The sequence below is a fragment of the Podarcis raffonei genome, chromosome 2 (assembly GCF_027172205.1).
Source record: "Podarcis raffonei isolate rPodRaf1 chromosome 2, rPodRaf1.pri, whole genome shotgun sequence".
NCBI classification, from domain to species: Eukaryota; Metazoa; Chordata; class Lepidosauria; order Squamata; family Lacertidae; genus Podarcis; species Podarcis raffonei.
The window spans coordinates 50682201-50697588 of NC_070603.1; the positions used below are offsets into that span (position 1 = coordinate 50682201).

A 15388-nucleotide genomic window follows, 5' to 3' on the forward strand; every position below is an offset into this window, starting at 1 on the left:
GCTTTCACAAAAAGTATTGATGATAGTTTCAATCAATGGAATTTAAATCCTTTACATAAAATTCTCCACGACCTTAGTTAACAGGCTCTTTGCTTCAGTTTGTTTACAGAAAGGGGAGGCGGACTTCCTGTTTAGACCTTCCCCGATCAGTACCAATTTTTTAAAAAAAACTTTAAATACTTTAGAGTCCAATTTCCATTTACTCACGGGTTATTGTTTGAAATCCAATTGTCCACAAGAAAAAGTCAGCGCTCTCCGGCAACAGCTACGCGGCTTCACTTCGTAAAAATAGCGGTCGATTCAAAACACCGCGCCACTCACCCCACGTCACTTTGGAAGCCCCGAAAAGGGGTTTCCCTGTGGTTAGGGGGGGCGCTCCTGGTATCAGCCGAATCCCACGTTCCCAGGCTTCATCCGCCTGGGATTTTTAAAGGGTCTCCGCCTTCGCCGCGGCGGCACGACCCGAATTCTACGGAGCGGGTTCCTCTCAGTCAGAGGAACGCCGCCATTGCCGATGGCGCTAACCCGGAAGTCCTCGGTAAGCCACTATTATTACCTCCATATTGCAGATATAGGGGCCAATAGTGATTTACCTAAGGCCAAATAATCAAGGCAAGATTTGAACTATGGATTTGCAAGCTCCAACTAGCTGTACTCTGACTGCCAAGACATCCTCTGTTGATTGTTAAGTTTGCAATGCAGGTGACTGGGGTTTCTTGCATGTGTTACCTGACATTTATACTTTTATGTAATTAATAACTTGTGAGGTGTTTAAGATGATCATATGCTGTGTCTTGAGTTGCCTTGATTGAACGTGGTCTCATGGCCAGTGTTCCTCTCTTTGCAACCTTTTAATAGTATCATAGGGGAGCCCCCAAAAGGAGAAGCTGAATTGGTATTAGCAAATTGTACTAATCACCCAAGCAGCTTGTTCTCAGTCACTTATTTTACAGCACATTAGATATCTTTGTACACAGGATCAAAGTTGACTTGATGTGGGAGACTTGCAGCATGTCTCCAAACAATTTCTGTTTTCAACTCATGCATTTAATTAGGGCGGGGGGAGCGGCTCATTCTCTTCCATCTAGGCTGTTTACGGAATCAGAATTGCACCTCCACCGTGTCAGTAGCTGTTTTTCCTTCAGGGCCAAATTGATGATGACCTAGTATGGTTTCCCCTGCAGGGGGAAGAGTAGCCAGGAGGGGGCAGGGTTTTGATCACGGTAATATCCTGTGAATAAAGTGTTAAGCAGTGCTTCCCGTGCTCCAGTCTGATTTGGAGCTCTTCACAGATGCGTTAAAGTCAAACCAAGAATAGTTGTGAAACAGTTTGTATGCTTCCATGCTGCTTCTGGTTTGGCCCTGAAAGTCTCTAAGATGTTGTGTGGTTAATTTCTTGTTCTTAAAAAGTTCCATTTGCAGTGTGCGTTTTAATCATAAGCAGCTATATTTGCTAGGTAGGAAAATGTCAGTTTGATCCCACAGTAGGCCATGGGCTTACTTCCACCCAGTGCTTCTCTGTTCGGTAAATGCTAAGGGGATATAAATGAGATTGGGTACCTCATTTGTTTGCCGTTCTCTTACCAATTCATCCTTACTTTAATTCGCTAACCTGCTTTTTCTCAAGAAGTTGGAGATGGTTCCATTTTGCTGCCCAATATCAACAGTGCGGAAATTAGTATCACCAACTTCAGAGCTACCTCTTCATACATCACCACATTGTCAATATTTCCCAGATCTATTTCCAGTTTAGGGAATAAGAAATTCTAAAACTGAGTTCTTGCCATCATCCTGATGTTTGTACAGCTAGATAAAATTCAGCGTTTGAGCATACAGTTGTGTGCGTGCTTCAAATTGTTTCAGCTTTGATTCTGGCTGTGTCCAGATCCTTCTCCTTTGCTTTATTTTGTTACATATAATTTCTCCTCAGTTTCTACCTTTGATCTACATAATGCCCCCCCCCCCTTCTTGAGGGTCCTATGCTGTACAGAGATGCCTGTACACATGTGGCGCCTTAACCAAGGAGAGGTGGTTGTTTTTCACCCTTGAAGCCCACCTCTAATTGTAAACATCTTTGCTGCTGTGAGATACCTTGTGGCTTTAATTTTTCTTTGCTTTTTCCATGTTTGTGCAAGAAACAATAAGCACGTAGGGCAATAGCCAACATTGAATGGCCCTTCTGCCACCCACACATACAAATATTCATCTGCTCCTGAGGGTCTTCTAACTTTCTGGAGCAGATTTAGAGGGGGAGTGTAGAAGGATTGCAGGGGGCAGGGATTTTTTTTGTCAATTGTGTCAATTTGGCTGGCGGATGTACTGTTGGATTTCATCCCTAATCTCAGTACAGCGCCTGCAATTTATAAAGCACATTGTGCTTTCTAATTGCAGTGCAGATTGGTGGATTGTGAGGTGGGCTGATCAAATTGGTGGGAAAGGGGTTAATAAAGTAAGAGGAGAAGATCACAGCGTAACACTAAGAATAACTCCAGATCCAAACACAATGCAGTACATGTTGTGTTTTGTTCGTTCTTTTCTACTGTGTTGTGCATTGTTGGTGTTTGAGGGGAACTGTGAAGAGAGACCTAGCCAGGTGTATGAGTGCAGAAGGTCCTTAGGTATGCCAACTAACCATGTAAAAACCAACTACTTTGTATGCATGTTTCGAAGGAGTAAGTTGCTCAGTCAGGTGAATTAAAGCACCCTGATCTCTGGAAAGCATGCTAGTTGGTTGCTGAACTTTCTTTTCTTTTCTAGGGCCCAGTGGCCTTCAGCCAAATGTAAAGCTAGCACCTATTACTGTCCACGACTCAGACAGTGAAGATGAGGATGAGAATACAGCCACCTCAAGATCCTGTATTACAAATAGCATTGCACAAAATTACTCAGATGGAGAGGAGAGAGTCAGAGATTCAGTGGAAATCCGGGAGCCCTCAGGTGAGAATTTTTGCTTCTTCATACATGTCGTAAAAATATTCCTTGTTGTGTTACAAAGCATAAAACGCACAAACAAGTTTTCTGTGGAATGTTGTTCACAGTGGTTGTGGTTCAGCTTTAGAAAGATAGATAGATTTCCCTCATGTCCATTTCTGTTGTTCTTTCCATATTTCTGCAGATCAGCTGCAAGAGTGATGCCTTCTTACTTGACAGTGGTGGTGTAGTTGCCACCAAAACCACTTGTGTGAGGGAGCTCTGCCGTAATTGAAATAGGCTACTTGGTATTCATAGTCCCTTTGATCACAGGTATTGGGTGGTTTCCATCAATTGGATTGCGGTTCAATTTGTAATTCCAAATTGTACAACAGTTTGATTCTGGTTTGTGTTCTGTGGTTGGACTATACTGCAGTCCCCCAAGTTCATACATAATGAGGAATTGAATTCTAAAGTGAATTGCAATCCTTTTTGCATGTAGGCTCATTCAGAATTGACTGAACAACTTCAAAGGCTTTGGATGAAAACTTCCACATGTTTTGCTAAGATTTGACAGGCTAAGCATCTGTAATGTATTTCTCTAGCAGATTCCTGAGGGATTTGATCCCAGTTACCTTTATTTCTTCAAGGCTTGTGTCTTTCTTGCACAGCCTCCCTGCAATCTAAAGTGGGGACAAGGCACATCAGCAAAATATGAGGCAGGAGGCCAGGATACTGTAGACATTTTACTGTTCCACAAGCCGTACCTTCTGGTCAAAAAGTATGCCAGTGTAAACTTGAGGGGTAAGCGCATCAGGGGTGGGTGGGGGCGCTATCAACATATCTTTTGAACAACTTAGTCCAGGAAGAAAGGAAATTATTTGAAAACTAAGATTCTCATAAATAAATGGCAGGGCTGTAAATGTTTCTTGTTAACTAGGTAGCTACCGTAAGAAGAAATTAGGTGCAACAACTAATTTGAGCCTGTTGAGCAGCTTGACTGTGTGCAGTACAGTGGGTCAGATTCAACTAAGTAGTGCCACTGGTGGAAGTGTGCACAAGGACTTCTGCTAGCACAAAAGACTTCCCCATTCCTCCCACCCTGCCTCCAGTTAGCCCTGGGCAGGGAAGGAACCCCCAGAACCATAGGCAGGGGGAGAAGAGGGCAGATCACTCCATCAGACAAGTAGAAGTGCTTGTGCTGACAGAGCAGTCTGCTTAGTGCTACGTTGAATTCCTCCCAATATGCTTAAACATACTGATTCAAGGCGTGAACCTCTAGTAAGTGAAGTAACTCAACATATCTGCACAATATCTTTTCCTGCTTGGAATAATGTTGCAACAGTCGCAGCAGGTGTCTCACCAGGTTGTCTGGGGTGTGTTGATAACTAACAGGGTACGTTTCCATGACTTTCTATCACATCGTAGCTCTCTTCCCTTTTGTCCCTGTTGTTGTTGCAGTGAGCGGTAAAGGCAAAGCTCCGCTGCGGAAGAGGTGCAATGCCAGCCGGGTGAAACTGTTTCTTTCTGAGGAGAGCAGCTGCGAGAAAGGCTGTCAGGTCACCAGTGAGCAAATTAAAGCGGATATGAAAGCGGCCAGTGACGTGACAGCGGAAAGGAACAAAAGCAAGGATTGTTACCCTGGTTGTGGTGGCGGCACTGGGCCTCCGGGGGCCTCCGACACTGCAGCGTCTCCAAGCCCAGATGGTATGAAAACGGCTGATAGCGGCAGCGAGGCCCCCTCCGCAGCAACAGAGGACTCTGGGAAGTGTCTCTGCAAGAGTGAAAGCTCCAGCGAGAGGGACAGTGAGGAGAAGCCATTGTGCTCCAGGTGTTCCTGCTATATGCCCCAGAACCAGCAAAGGAGGACTAATGGCGTCTCGGGTGGCGAATGCCCATCTACCAGTGGAGCTTGTGGTATGAATGGGCCAAATGTGAGAGGGGCGGAATTCTCCCTAAGAACATTACCAAACTGTGGCTCTTCAGGAGAGGCCAGCAATGGGAGGACTAATGAGAGAGTCTGTGGGACTGCTAATGAGGAACGGAGCCCTCCTTCACAGCAAGGGAGATACGAAATGGAATATAATGAAGATTACCCTCGCAGGCCTCTCACGAGAGCCAGAAGCAGACTTTCCCATGTGCCTCTGGTGTCTCAGTCAGGTATGGTTTCATTTATCCAAGTTTTGCATCAAAGCAGTGCATTATTGTCAAAGAAGGGCGAGGACCAGCCACATTGTCGTAATGTCAGAGCAGAAATGCCATTTTCTCTCTGTTGTTCTTGTGTTGGTTTGTTCTGGGTGTTGATAATTGAGCACTGGCTCTTTGAGAGAGTTTTTTTTTTGGGGGGGAGATTCCTTGAAATACAAATACTTATAAACTGATTTGAAGCCTGCTTTCAAAATGAAAACATAAGCTTACTGATAGCTACTTGGTGAATATTGACTGGATTCTGTGATCACATAAGCCTTTGAAACTTCTCACCACACCTAAATCATACTGTTTCTGGTATATGTTTTTTCAAAGCGTGGAGCAGTTCTATGCTGGGTGCAGCCATCTTAGGTGATGGGCCATCCAGGCTCTGGGATGCAGAACAAGTCCAAGTCTTCCTTCCAGTTCTTGAGCTGGAGACTGGGAGCGTTGCTGAGTGTAAGCAGAGAGCAAAAAGAAACTTCTGGCTCAGAACTGCATTAGATCGGTGCAGATGCCACATTTATAGCCGCTTTCTGGAAGTTTTTATGAATACCTCCCAGTTAGGAGTTATTTCCAGGAATTGGGGCTTAACTGGTATTTCACCCATGAGAGGGAGCAACCTTCTGCTGAGGCTTTGTTTGGCACATAAATGGTAGGTTCAGCAGACTTGTTACCCAGCTCCCATTACAAAAATATATATTTACATAAAACATGGTTAAAATAATTGCAAGAAATTTAGGAACATATTTAATGAGAGCAGTGCAAAAGGCATATATTCTAGAACAGTTTTATAAAAAAATAATAATTACTTCTCTCTCTATTCCATTTATCCTATAATCACAAGGTAATATAACTCCAAGCAAAATCAAATCAAAAGGATCTCTATTCCTTAACCTGATTAAAGGCAAGACTGATTCAGACTCGCTCCTAAATGTGTGCTTGTCAAAAACCCGTTAGATTCCAGGAAATAATTCATTTTCAGTCGTTCCTATCAGAAGAGACATTTTTCTTGCTGCATACTTGTTCTCAGAGCAGTTTTCCTTAAACATAGCAAGACCAGATAATGACTTCCAATTCATAGAATCATAGAATCATAGAGTTGGAAGAGACCACAAGGGCCATCGAGTCCAACCCCCTGCCAAGCAGGAAACACCATCAGAGCACTCCTGACATATGGTTGTCAAGCCTCTGCTTAAAGACCTCCAAAGAAGGAGACTCCACCACACTCCTTGGCAGCAAATTCCACTGTTGAACAGCTCTTACTGTCAGGAAGTTCTTCCTAATGTTTAGGTGGAATCTTCTTTCTTGTAGTTTGGATCCATTGCTCCGTGTCCGCTTCTCTGGAGCAGCAGAAAACAACCTTTCTCCCTCCTCTATGTGACATCCTTTTATATATTTGAACATGGCTATCATATCACCCCTTAACCTCCTCTTCTCCAGGCTAAACATGCCCAGCTCCCTTAGCCGTTCCTCATAAGGCATCGTTTCCAGGCCTTTGACCATTTTGGTTGCCCTCCTCTGGACACGTTCCAGTTTGTCAGTGTCCTTCTTGAACTGTGGTGCCCATTCAAGGTGATTTCAAGGTGAATTCAAGGTGATTCTTTCCGGTTTGGGAGATCATCAACTAAGGTCAGAGTTTTTCACCCAGAAAGACTCTTTCACAAGACACCAGTCGAGTGATGCTATCAATCAGATTGGCTCAGAGGATGGCTCCCGCTGTGACATAGGCATGGTTGCTTTTTCTCTGCGCCTGTTGAGGAGGTGGAGCTTCAGCCACCCAGCAGGCAGAGACTGAGCTGGAAGGACATAGAGAAAGCTTGTCCCTTAGAGCTGCCCTGAGGTTCCAGCTGCCTGGTAGAGGCCGAGACAAGCTTTTGTTGCTCCATACAGCTCTGAGTAGAAGAGGAATGGAGGAAGGTACGTTGTCATGACCCAGCAGGCAAAAAGGCAGGGAAAGCTAACACACTTCCACTACCCATCACCAGCTTTGGTTTGTGCCAGATCTCATGCTACTTTTCAGAGATGCAGCTTACGTTTGGGAGCAAGATGCTGCCCCTTAGGGTGTCCAGGTGGCCTCAAATTGTAACTTGTTGGCCCTGGTCATATTGATGTTCATGTGTGTGCAAAGCAGTTGGGAAGATCATGTTGCATTTCTGCTTCTGCTCACTGCAGCAATATGCCTACATTCATCCCAAGTTAACATTCTGTTGACCTTTGGGGCACATTCTGCCACACCAACATGCAACTACATATGTGTACCTTTAAGCGATAGTGCACGTTTCCTAATGTGAATTAATTAATGCATTTTGTCTACCCACTTTGAATGATTGATGGGTGGAGTTTCCCGTTGTTGTTGTTGTTGACAACATGTAATATGGCAATCCTACTGCATGTTTTGTTTGAAAGTAACAGCGTAAGCACATGTGTACTCATGTTCATTCTGCCTCCATAGTCTAAGGCTTCCCTTCATTTTACCCTCCAAAATTCAAGTGCTTATTTGGTGAGGCATGTCTTGCTTTCGCAGGTCTTTGGTTTGTTTTCCAAGAGTAAAATTACTTTGGGGGAGTGGGAAGAATTTGCACACGAAAGCTTATACCAAGAACAAACACACACACACACACACACACACACACACACACACACACATTTCAGAAATTATCAGTTTCGTATTCTTTGCTTTAAGTACTTTGAATTATAGTAGTTAAAATAATTAATTTTGTTCAGCATCGATACCTGAAATATTGAGATTTGCTCCTTTTCTCGGAGTGTTGAAAGGATCACTGCTGTTTTATATGGTGGGAGGAAAAGGGTGATGGTAACCTAAAGAAAAATATTGGTTATTAAAACTGAAAAACAATAGTCACTAAACCTCACTTGGTTTAGTGACTATTTAATGATTGTTTGTTATTTAATGATTAAGGTCTATTAATTTTATTACAACCTAAGCTAGAGGTTTCCCTATCAAAATAACTTCTTACATGTTGTCTGTAATTCTGAGAGAGCCAACATTGTGCCCTCCAAATGTTGTTGGGCCCCAGCTCCCATTAGCTTTGATGATTGTGGTTGATGGGGGGGGGTGAGAGTCCCCCAACATCTGAAGAGTGCTGTATTTAGGTGGGTTTTTATTTTTATTTTTTTAAAAAAAAGAAATGCAAAGGAAATTCATGCTTTGATATTATTCTGCACTTCTTTTAACTTAACATTTATTGAAATATTTAGCAAATGGCTATTTCTGCTTATTCCCTGCATATAACAGGGAAAATTAGACAACAGGGAAAGGAAACATTTCAAAAAGAATGGGAAAAAATTATGCCATATATAGGAAAGATAAGATGAAATAGTGAAACCAGTAGAATTGGAAATAAACCTCATAACAGGAAAGATTAAGAAAAGTGATGGATAATGAAAATAATAAGCAAAATGTATAAGGAGATTACCGGTAATATAACTAACAGTAGTTGTAAATGAATACAGACAGACAACAAGAATTGTATAAACAGGGGGATTTATTTGTTTATGGATATACTATGGACAAATATGGAAAATGAATAACAATATACAAAATGGATGAAAATAATGTGATAAAATTATATGTGATATAAAAAAAACCAGAAGGAAGGAAGGAAGGAAGTCAGCGCTTAGGAGTAAGTATAAATGTAAAATGCAACACATTATGTGTATGTGGAGTATGTAACTGGAAAACTAATAAAGATTATTTGGAGAGAGAAAAAAGAAATATTTAGGAAATGAAGACTGTAAAAACTGAGGTTGCTGATGGCTGTATTTTAGTGAATTAAATATTCGCTAAAACAATCTAGTTGCCTTTTTGAGATCTCTTTGGACAGAATCCATCAAAATGTTGTTTTTTCTTCTCCATCACATATTAAGTAAAACAACCCTAATCATTCAAAGCTATATAAAATCTAGATAAAAGTGGCTGTATTCCTCTGAGCAACTCTTTTTCTTTTTCACCTATTGAATTTGTTTCATGTAATATCCCAATTATAAGACTTGTTTTTGAATGGTGTGTATCTGTAACCACAGTGCTTTTTTTACTGACATTTTCTGGCCATCTGAGTGTGGTGCCTATTGACCTTGTTCTGCAGGGGCCCTGCAGACTTCAACAAGGCTGAGCCAAAGGCGAACTGAGAAATAGACTTTTTAAAATAAATAAACATTTATTCAAAAGTTACAATACGTTTTCAATCAATATATCTCCTCCACAGACACATCTGTGACGGTGGTGGCATTAAAATATCCTGTTGTACAATAAAAGAGAAAAAGGGAGACATGATGCACAGCATATCATCAGCTGTGTCCCATGCCCAAGTTTTCCTATTGAAGACACACTTATCAAAAGTTACTCAGCAAAATTAGTGCCCAAGTATATTTCCTGTCTGCTTCCTTATTACCCAAAGGAAGGATGTATTGTAATTCTAAGGAAATTAGGAATCCTAAATTATTATTTCTTCAATGAACTGTGTTTCTGTGGTTGTTATTTTTAAGTAGTGTAGTCCATCTCCCCCCCCCCCTTCCTGGGGTGCTAAAAGTACAATGACTTCTCCAAGCACTGCAATTCTCAAACCTTTTTTCTTCTTCCTTGTTGTATGCAGGCAGGGAGATGATATTTATGCCGCATGTCCCCTTCTCTTGTCTGCTTCAGTGAGCAGAGCTCCTGTAAATGTCACTTCCCTGCAGGTGTGCAGACCCAGGGTAAATATGCATTGGACGCGAATCTAAACAGAAAGAGCGCATAGGTCCTAATACCGAACTTTCCCTTCTCAGCTGTGCCCCTTTCACACCATCCAACCACATTGGTTGTTTATATTTTGTTTTAATGGTTTTTTATAACCTTTCAACAATATCTGAAAAAAATACCATGAGGAACTAAGTCTTTTCATGTCTTCATCTAAACCACTATTTAGACAAATATTTTATTTTTGTAATCCGCTGGACTACTAAGGCTTTGTATTTTCCTGCAGTGGTAGAAGTAGTTTCAGACTTATATAGGTAGATGATTCAAAGCTAGAGGCTGGAGCTAGAGTTTAGATAAGTGGAATTCATTTAGCAAGATGCTCCCACTGGCAGTAGGGTGGGAGGCATCTTTGTTCTGAGGGCTCTTATTCCTTGCCTCCCAGAAACTGTTCTGGATACTTGGGGGATCCTTTAAAATGAGCCTTTGTTCGCAGAGGGGCAGATCTCAACCCAACCTTAAGGGTTTAACACTATTTGTTTGCGCTGTTGTAAGTCCTACCACCGCCTGAACCTCACCATGTTTCACTTTGGTGTAAGTTCCACTGAGCCCAGTAAGGCTTTTTTTCTGGTAAATATGCTTCAGGTTACAGTCCTAGAGCAATTCCAAAATCTACATGAGGGCAAGGCGTTCATTAGTTCAGCCCAAATGACATGAAGTACTGTGCAAGTTTTTGTGTGCTCCAGGACCTCTTTATCAAACTTAGCTAGTTGAACATATGCTTATTTGGATTGTGTGTGTGTGTGTGTGTGTGTGTGTGTGTGTGTGTACACACACACACACACACACACACACAATACAATATATAAGTGTAGCAAAATGTATTCAGTATAAACTGAAAATAACAACAATTACTAAACACTGCAGCCCAGCTACTTCCAAGACCCTCATTAATCTAAGAAACCATTCACAATGACTCTGCAATTCCTGTTACAGCTGCTCACAAATAAGAAATGTCCAATCTTTTATTCATTTGTTTTTGTTCCCAGAAGCGACCAAACCAAAGCCCAGGCATTCAGTGAAGCGAAAACGGACGGCCGACAAGTCCACAAGCACCAGCGATCCTGTGATTGAGGATGACCATATCCAGGTAAGGCCTTTTTGAGCCCCAAGCTGGAAACCTGTGCCATCTTGCTGACAGCCTAGATGGATGAATGCCCCTAAATGCTGCAGAAAATGTTTTGGTTCAAGGTCTACTCCGCAATTGACTGTATTTTTTTAAAAGGGCACTGTCAAACTGAAAAATCACATTCTGTCTTAAGGGCATAGCAAGCAAATTCTTCGGTTTCATTTCAACAGAATTTACTGTAAGTTCTTTGTGTGCAGTGCATATCTGGCTTGTAGTTTGAGTATCTTTGCTGCTAAAGACCAGCAGGCAAGGAGAAAGAAGTTCCTCTAGTAGAATGGTATGTCAGTCGATCCCTTTAACCATCCTGCTTGAGTCCTGTCAAATATTTCCACATCGTTATGTTATGATGTTGCTCACACTCTGCAGAAGATGCTAGTTGCCCCGATTTCACCACCATTGGTAAATGTTTTGTTTGTCTGTATGTGTGTGGTTCATGTAGTGGTCTTTAATTTTGAAAATTAATTTCTCCAGGTTCTTACACTGAAATCAAAAAACCTTGTTGGGATCACTTTGACAAATTGTGGCATAACAGATCTAGTGCTGAAAGACTGCCCTAAAATGATGTTTATTCACGGTATGTATACTTTAATTGTAATTGTTGATGCCTGGGAAACTTGTATACATTTTCATCAGACTTGGGACATCTCCAGATGCACCACAGGGTTTCCTTGTTTAATTTTCGGAACATAATGGACTCTAGCCATTGTGTCCCTCTGCTCACAGAAGGCTCTTCAATCTAGCAGAGGCTTCTATGTATGGAAGAGATATTTTCATTGATTGTTTCCTTCCTTCTGCTCTCCCTTGAGGGGAAAAGTCTGATCCAGTGGGTTGGGGAACTCTCAAATAGCATGGGTGGTAGTGCAGTGGGAGAAAGGGGAAAGTGCAACAACCACATCCCTCCCCTGGAGCAAAGAGCCTTTCACAAACCAAGAGGAGATAGTTGGATACAACCCTATCCATTTCACCAGCTATACTCCATGCTGTAACCCATGTGTTGGTAATCATGAAGTCGGGTTACTGTAACACTTGCGATGTGGGGTTGCTCTAGGACCAGGTTTGGAAGCTCCAACTGGTGCTGAATGCAGCAAGGGAGCACCTGGCCAACAATATATGACATCATTGTTAAAACAGTTGCACCTGCTGCCCATCTGCTATAGAGCCAGGTTTAAGGTCCTTGTTTAAGGGACGCGGGTGGCACTGTGGGTAAAAGCCTCAGCGCCTAGGGCTTGCCGATCGAAAGGTCAGCGGTTGGAATCCCCGCGGCGGGGTGCGCTCCCGTTGCTCGGTCCCAGCGCCTGCCAACCTAGCAGTTCGAAAGCACCCCCGGGTGCAAGTAGATAAATAGGGACCGCTTACTAGCGGGAAGGTAAACGGCGTTTCCGTGTGCGGCTCTGGTTTGCCAGAGCAGCGATGTCACGCTGGCCACGTGACCCGGAAGTGTCTCCGGACAGCGCTGGCCCCCGGCCTATTGAGTGAGATGGGCACACAACCCTAGAGTCTGTCAAGACTGGCCCGTATGGGCAGGGGTATCTTTACCTTTATTAATTTACAAAGCCCGGAACAACTCTGGTCAATGCTACCTCATGGATCACCTGAACCATTATATCTTAGCTCAGTCACTGAAATCATCAGCAGGAGCCTTGTTGATCATTCCCCCATTTGGTGACGCTCATTTGACAACAAGAAGAAACTCTGCCTGTAGTGTCATTGGCCTGGTATTGTGGCATCCTCTACCAACAGAGATTCAGCAGGTGCCTTCTGTGCCAACTTATAAATGCCTGCTGAAAACCTTTCTATTCCACCAGGCTTATGCAGGCAATTAAGAATACATCTTTCCACAATAGTGAGCTGATTTCTGATTTTTACTTTTTGATAGGGTTTTTAGTGTATGGTTTTGTGTATGATTGTTGTAAGCGTCTCTGATATTTTTAATAAATGTAATTTTTAAAAAAGAAAATAAATGCTTGAGTAATGACTGCTGTTAAGCTTTCACATTCCAGATAGGGTTATAATTTTGGCATAGGAGGAGTTGTCAGTGCTTCTAGATTCCTAGCAGCTTCATTTCCCAACTTAATGGGCTAAAGGGTGTTCTTTCTTTTCCTTTTTTCTGGGCTATCAGAATTTTTCTGCATAATGATAGAACAGGGAGGTGAAAAAGATAAGACAGCAGTGAAGACATAAGGCATGGACATAGTCATACTTCTCACTTTTTATGCTTTTAGTTTTCATTTCCTAATTTTACCCTAGGAGAGCAAATAAGTGCAAATTAAGATTTTATTGTTCCTAAATGCATACAAATTGGCAATAAGACAACACAGCCTTTCCAACATTTGTAATGTGGTAGGTTGTCTGTGGCCATAGGCCATACCCTAAACCTAAATACCTACATACATTATCTTACGGTCTTCACAATTTTCTTGTCCTGGAATATGTAGCCACCAGATGCCGCGTACTTAAGCACTTGAAGGTAGAGAACGCACCGATTGTCAATCGATTTGACTATGCTCAGTGCAAGAAATTAAATATGGATCAGGTACTGGATCAGATACTGCGGATACCACCAGAGAGAAACCGGATCATTTACCTTCGTCCAATGCAGCAGGTATTCAGATGGATTTCATTTACTCAAATCTGTTTGTATTCCTCAACATCTGAGTCTTGTCCATCCCCCCCCCCATTTTTTTCAAATGAGAAATTTGCATGTCTAAGTGGGTTGTATGCAGTGGTGCTGCATTATCAGAAAACAATTCTGCATCAAGTTTTTCTTAATCCTCACTACTCTGATAAGCTTCCAATGGCACCCCAATAAAGCTGCTCCTGAGAACTTCAGAACCAAATGGGATAAGGTGCAGAAGTATTGGGGATAAATGAAAATCAGGTGCCCTGGTAAGTCTGGTTTTTGTAAGTGTTGGCAGAGCTTCGTTGGAAAACATGTACAGAATCTCTTCATCATATGCATGCTATTTTGTTCCTTGCAGCTTTCTCAAAAGAGAAGTATGGCATATTTTATCAGGAAACTTGGAGTGATGATAGGACACAGCTTGTAGATTATGTCACTGTACTTTGTTCTTTTATTTTGGTTATATTCCATGTTGTACCTTTTTTTCCACAGGTTGACACACTGACTCTAGAACAGAAGATATTTAGTGGTCCCTACCCATACCACATCTGTGTAATTCATGAATTTAGTAACCCTCCAAATGTTCGTAACAAAGTGCGCATTCGCAGCTGGATGGACACAATAGCAAACATTAATCAGTAAGTCTCTCTCTGAATAGAACTGTAATGGATAAATATATATCTGTGAGTCAGAAAGGTCCTATGCTTCTCTCCCCCCACCACCCCAAGGATGTTGTTGGATTCCAATTTCCACCAGCCCCAGCCAACATAACCAACAGCCAGAGATTTATGGGAGTTTTATTCAAGCAAGAACTGTAGGTTCCCCTCCCCAGCTTAGTGTGATGTAGACATCAATCCTTTTCGGAATCGTTTAAAAGCTGATGGTGTTTTGAAACATCGGCATATTCGTTGTATTTTTCTTGTGTGAATGTAGTGATTCATCTTAAGTTTTATTCTGTCTAATCCTCATATCTATAAGGGGTCTTCCTTATGAGCCAGTGGAATGAGAGTAGGTTCAAGTCCAATAACTGTTGTCCTCATTATATTATCACAGCCTTGTAAGTTACTCCACCCCCCCCCAGGTACTAGCCTGTTTTTTACTCTTAGGAGGGCCTGCGTTTGGATGTACAGAACACGCCATCGCTCCTTTGTCTGCCTCTCTTATGAGTGAAAAGCAGGCATGGGAAACATTCTGAAGGCTATGAAGGCTAGAAATGAGTGATTCCTCCTTCCTCCACAGGCCCATTTGGGTTCTATCTCCATCACACAGAAAAGAGCTTCACCTACTGCATACCCAACACGTAGAAACCAAGCATGCTAATGACAAAGCACATATTGCTTTGTCCCTTCTCCTCCATCTCCCTGTGTTTCTATGCTGGACATGTGGTGGGGGTGTCCTGCTCATCTAGCATAGGAACCAAGCAGAGGAGTTAGAGAATGGCTTTTCCATTTGCCACTGGCTTACTATATTTCTTTGCTAGGTGTGCAGGAGGTTTGTCTGCTGAGTGTCTAGCAAAGAAATACAGAATACTGGCAGCAGAAGGAAGGCACGCTCTGTCCTCTGCTACCAGCTCTCTTGCTTTCTGTGCTGGGATATTCAGGAGGGAGCGTCACTTTCTGGGGCCAGCGGGAGATGAAGTGCTTACACCAGCATCCTGCTTGGTTTTTCCACAGGGCAGTATTAATCTGTGTTCCCGCTTGCACCCCAGTGAGTAAAGTGTAACTAGCGAGAAGGACCAGAGGCTCAAGATTGTAGCAGAAGCAAATTAAATGGTTTATTGATCCAA

General features: G+C 42.4%; 1 protein-coding gene across 6 annotated transcripts in view; it reads left to right on the forward strand.

The window, feature by feature from the left end:
* FBXO38 (F-box protein 38) overlaps window positions 1-15388 on the forward strand; it is a 38593-nt gene that overhangs the window by 18648 nt on the left and 4557 nt on the right. For all 6 annotated transcript variants that reach the window (XM_053376544.1, XM_053376546.1, XM_053376545.1 and 3 more), the window contains 6 exons: window positions 2758-2937; window positions 4372-5070; window positions 10843-10943; window positions 11454-11556; window positions 13418-13584; window positions 14095-14240. In XM_053376544.1, the coding sequence (XP_053232519.1) occupies window positions 2758-2937; window positions 4372-5070; window positions 10843-10943; window positions 11454-11556; window positions 13418-13584; window positions 14095-14240 (1396 nt within the window). The remainder of the gene's footprint in view (window positions 1-2757; window positions 2938-4371; window positions 5071-10842; window positions 10944-11453; window positions 11557-13417; window positions 13585-14094; window positions 14241-15388) is intronic.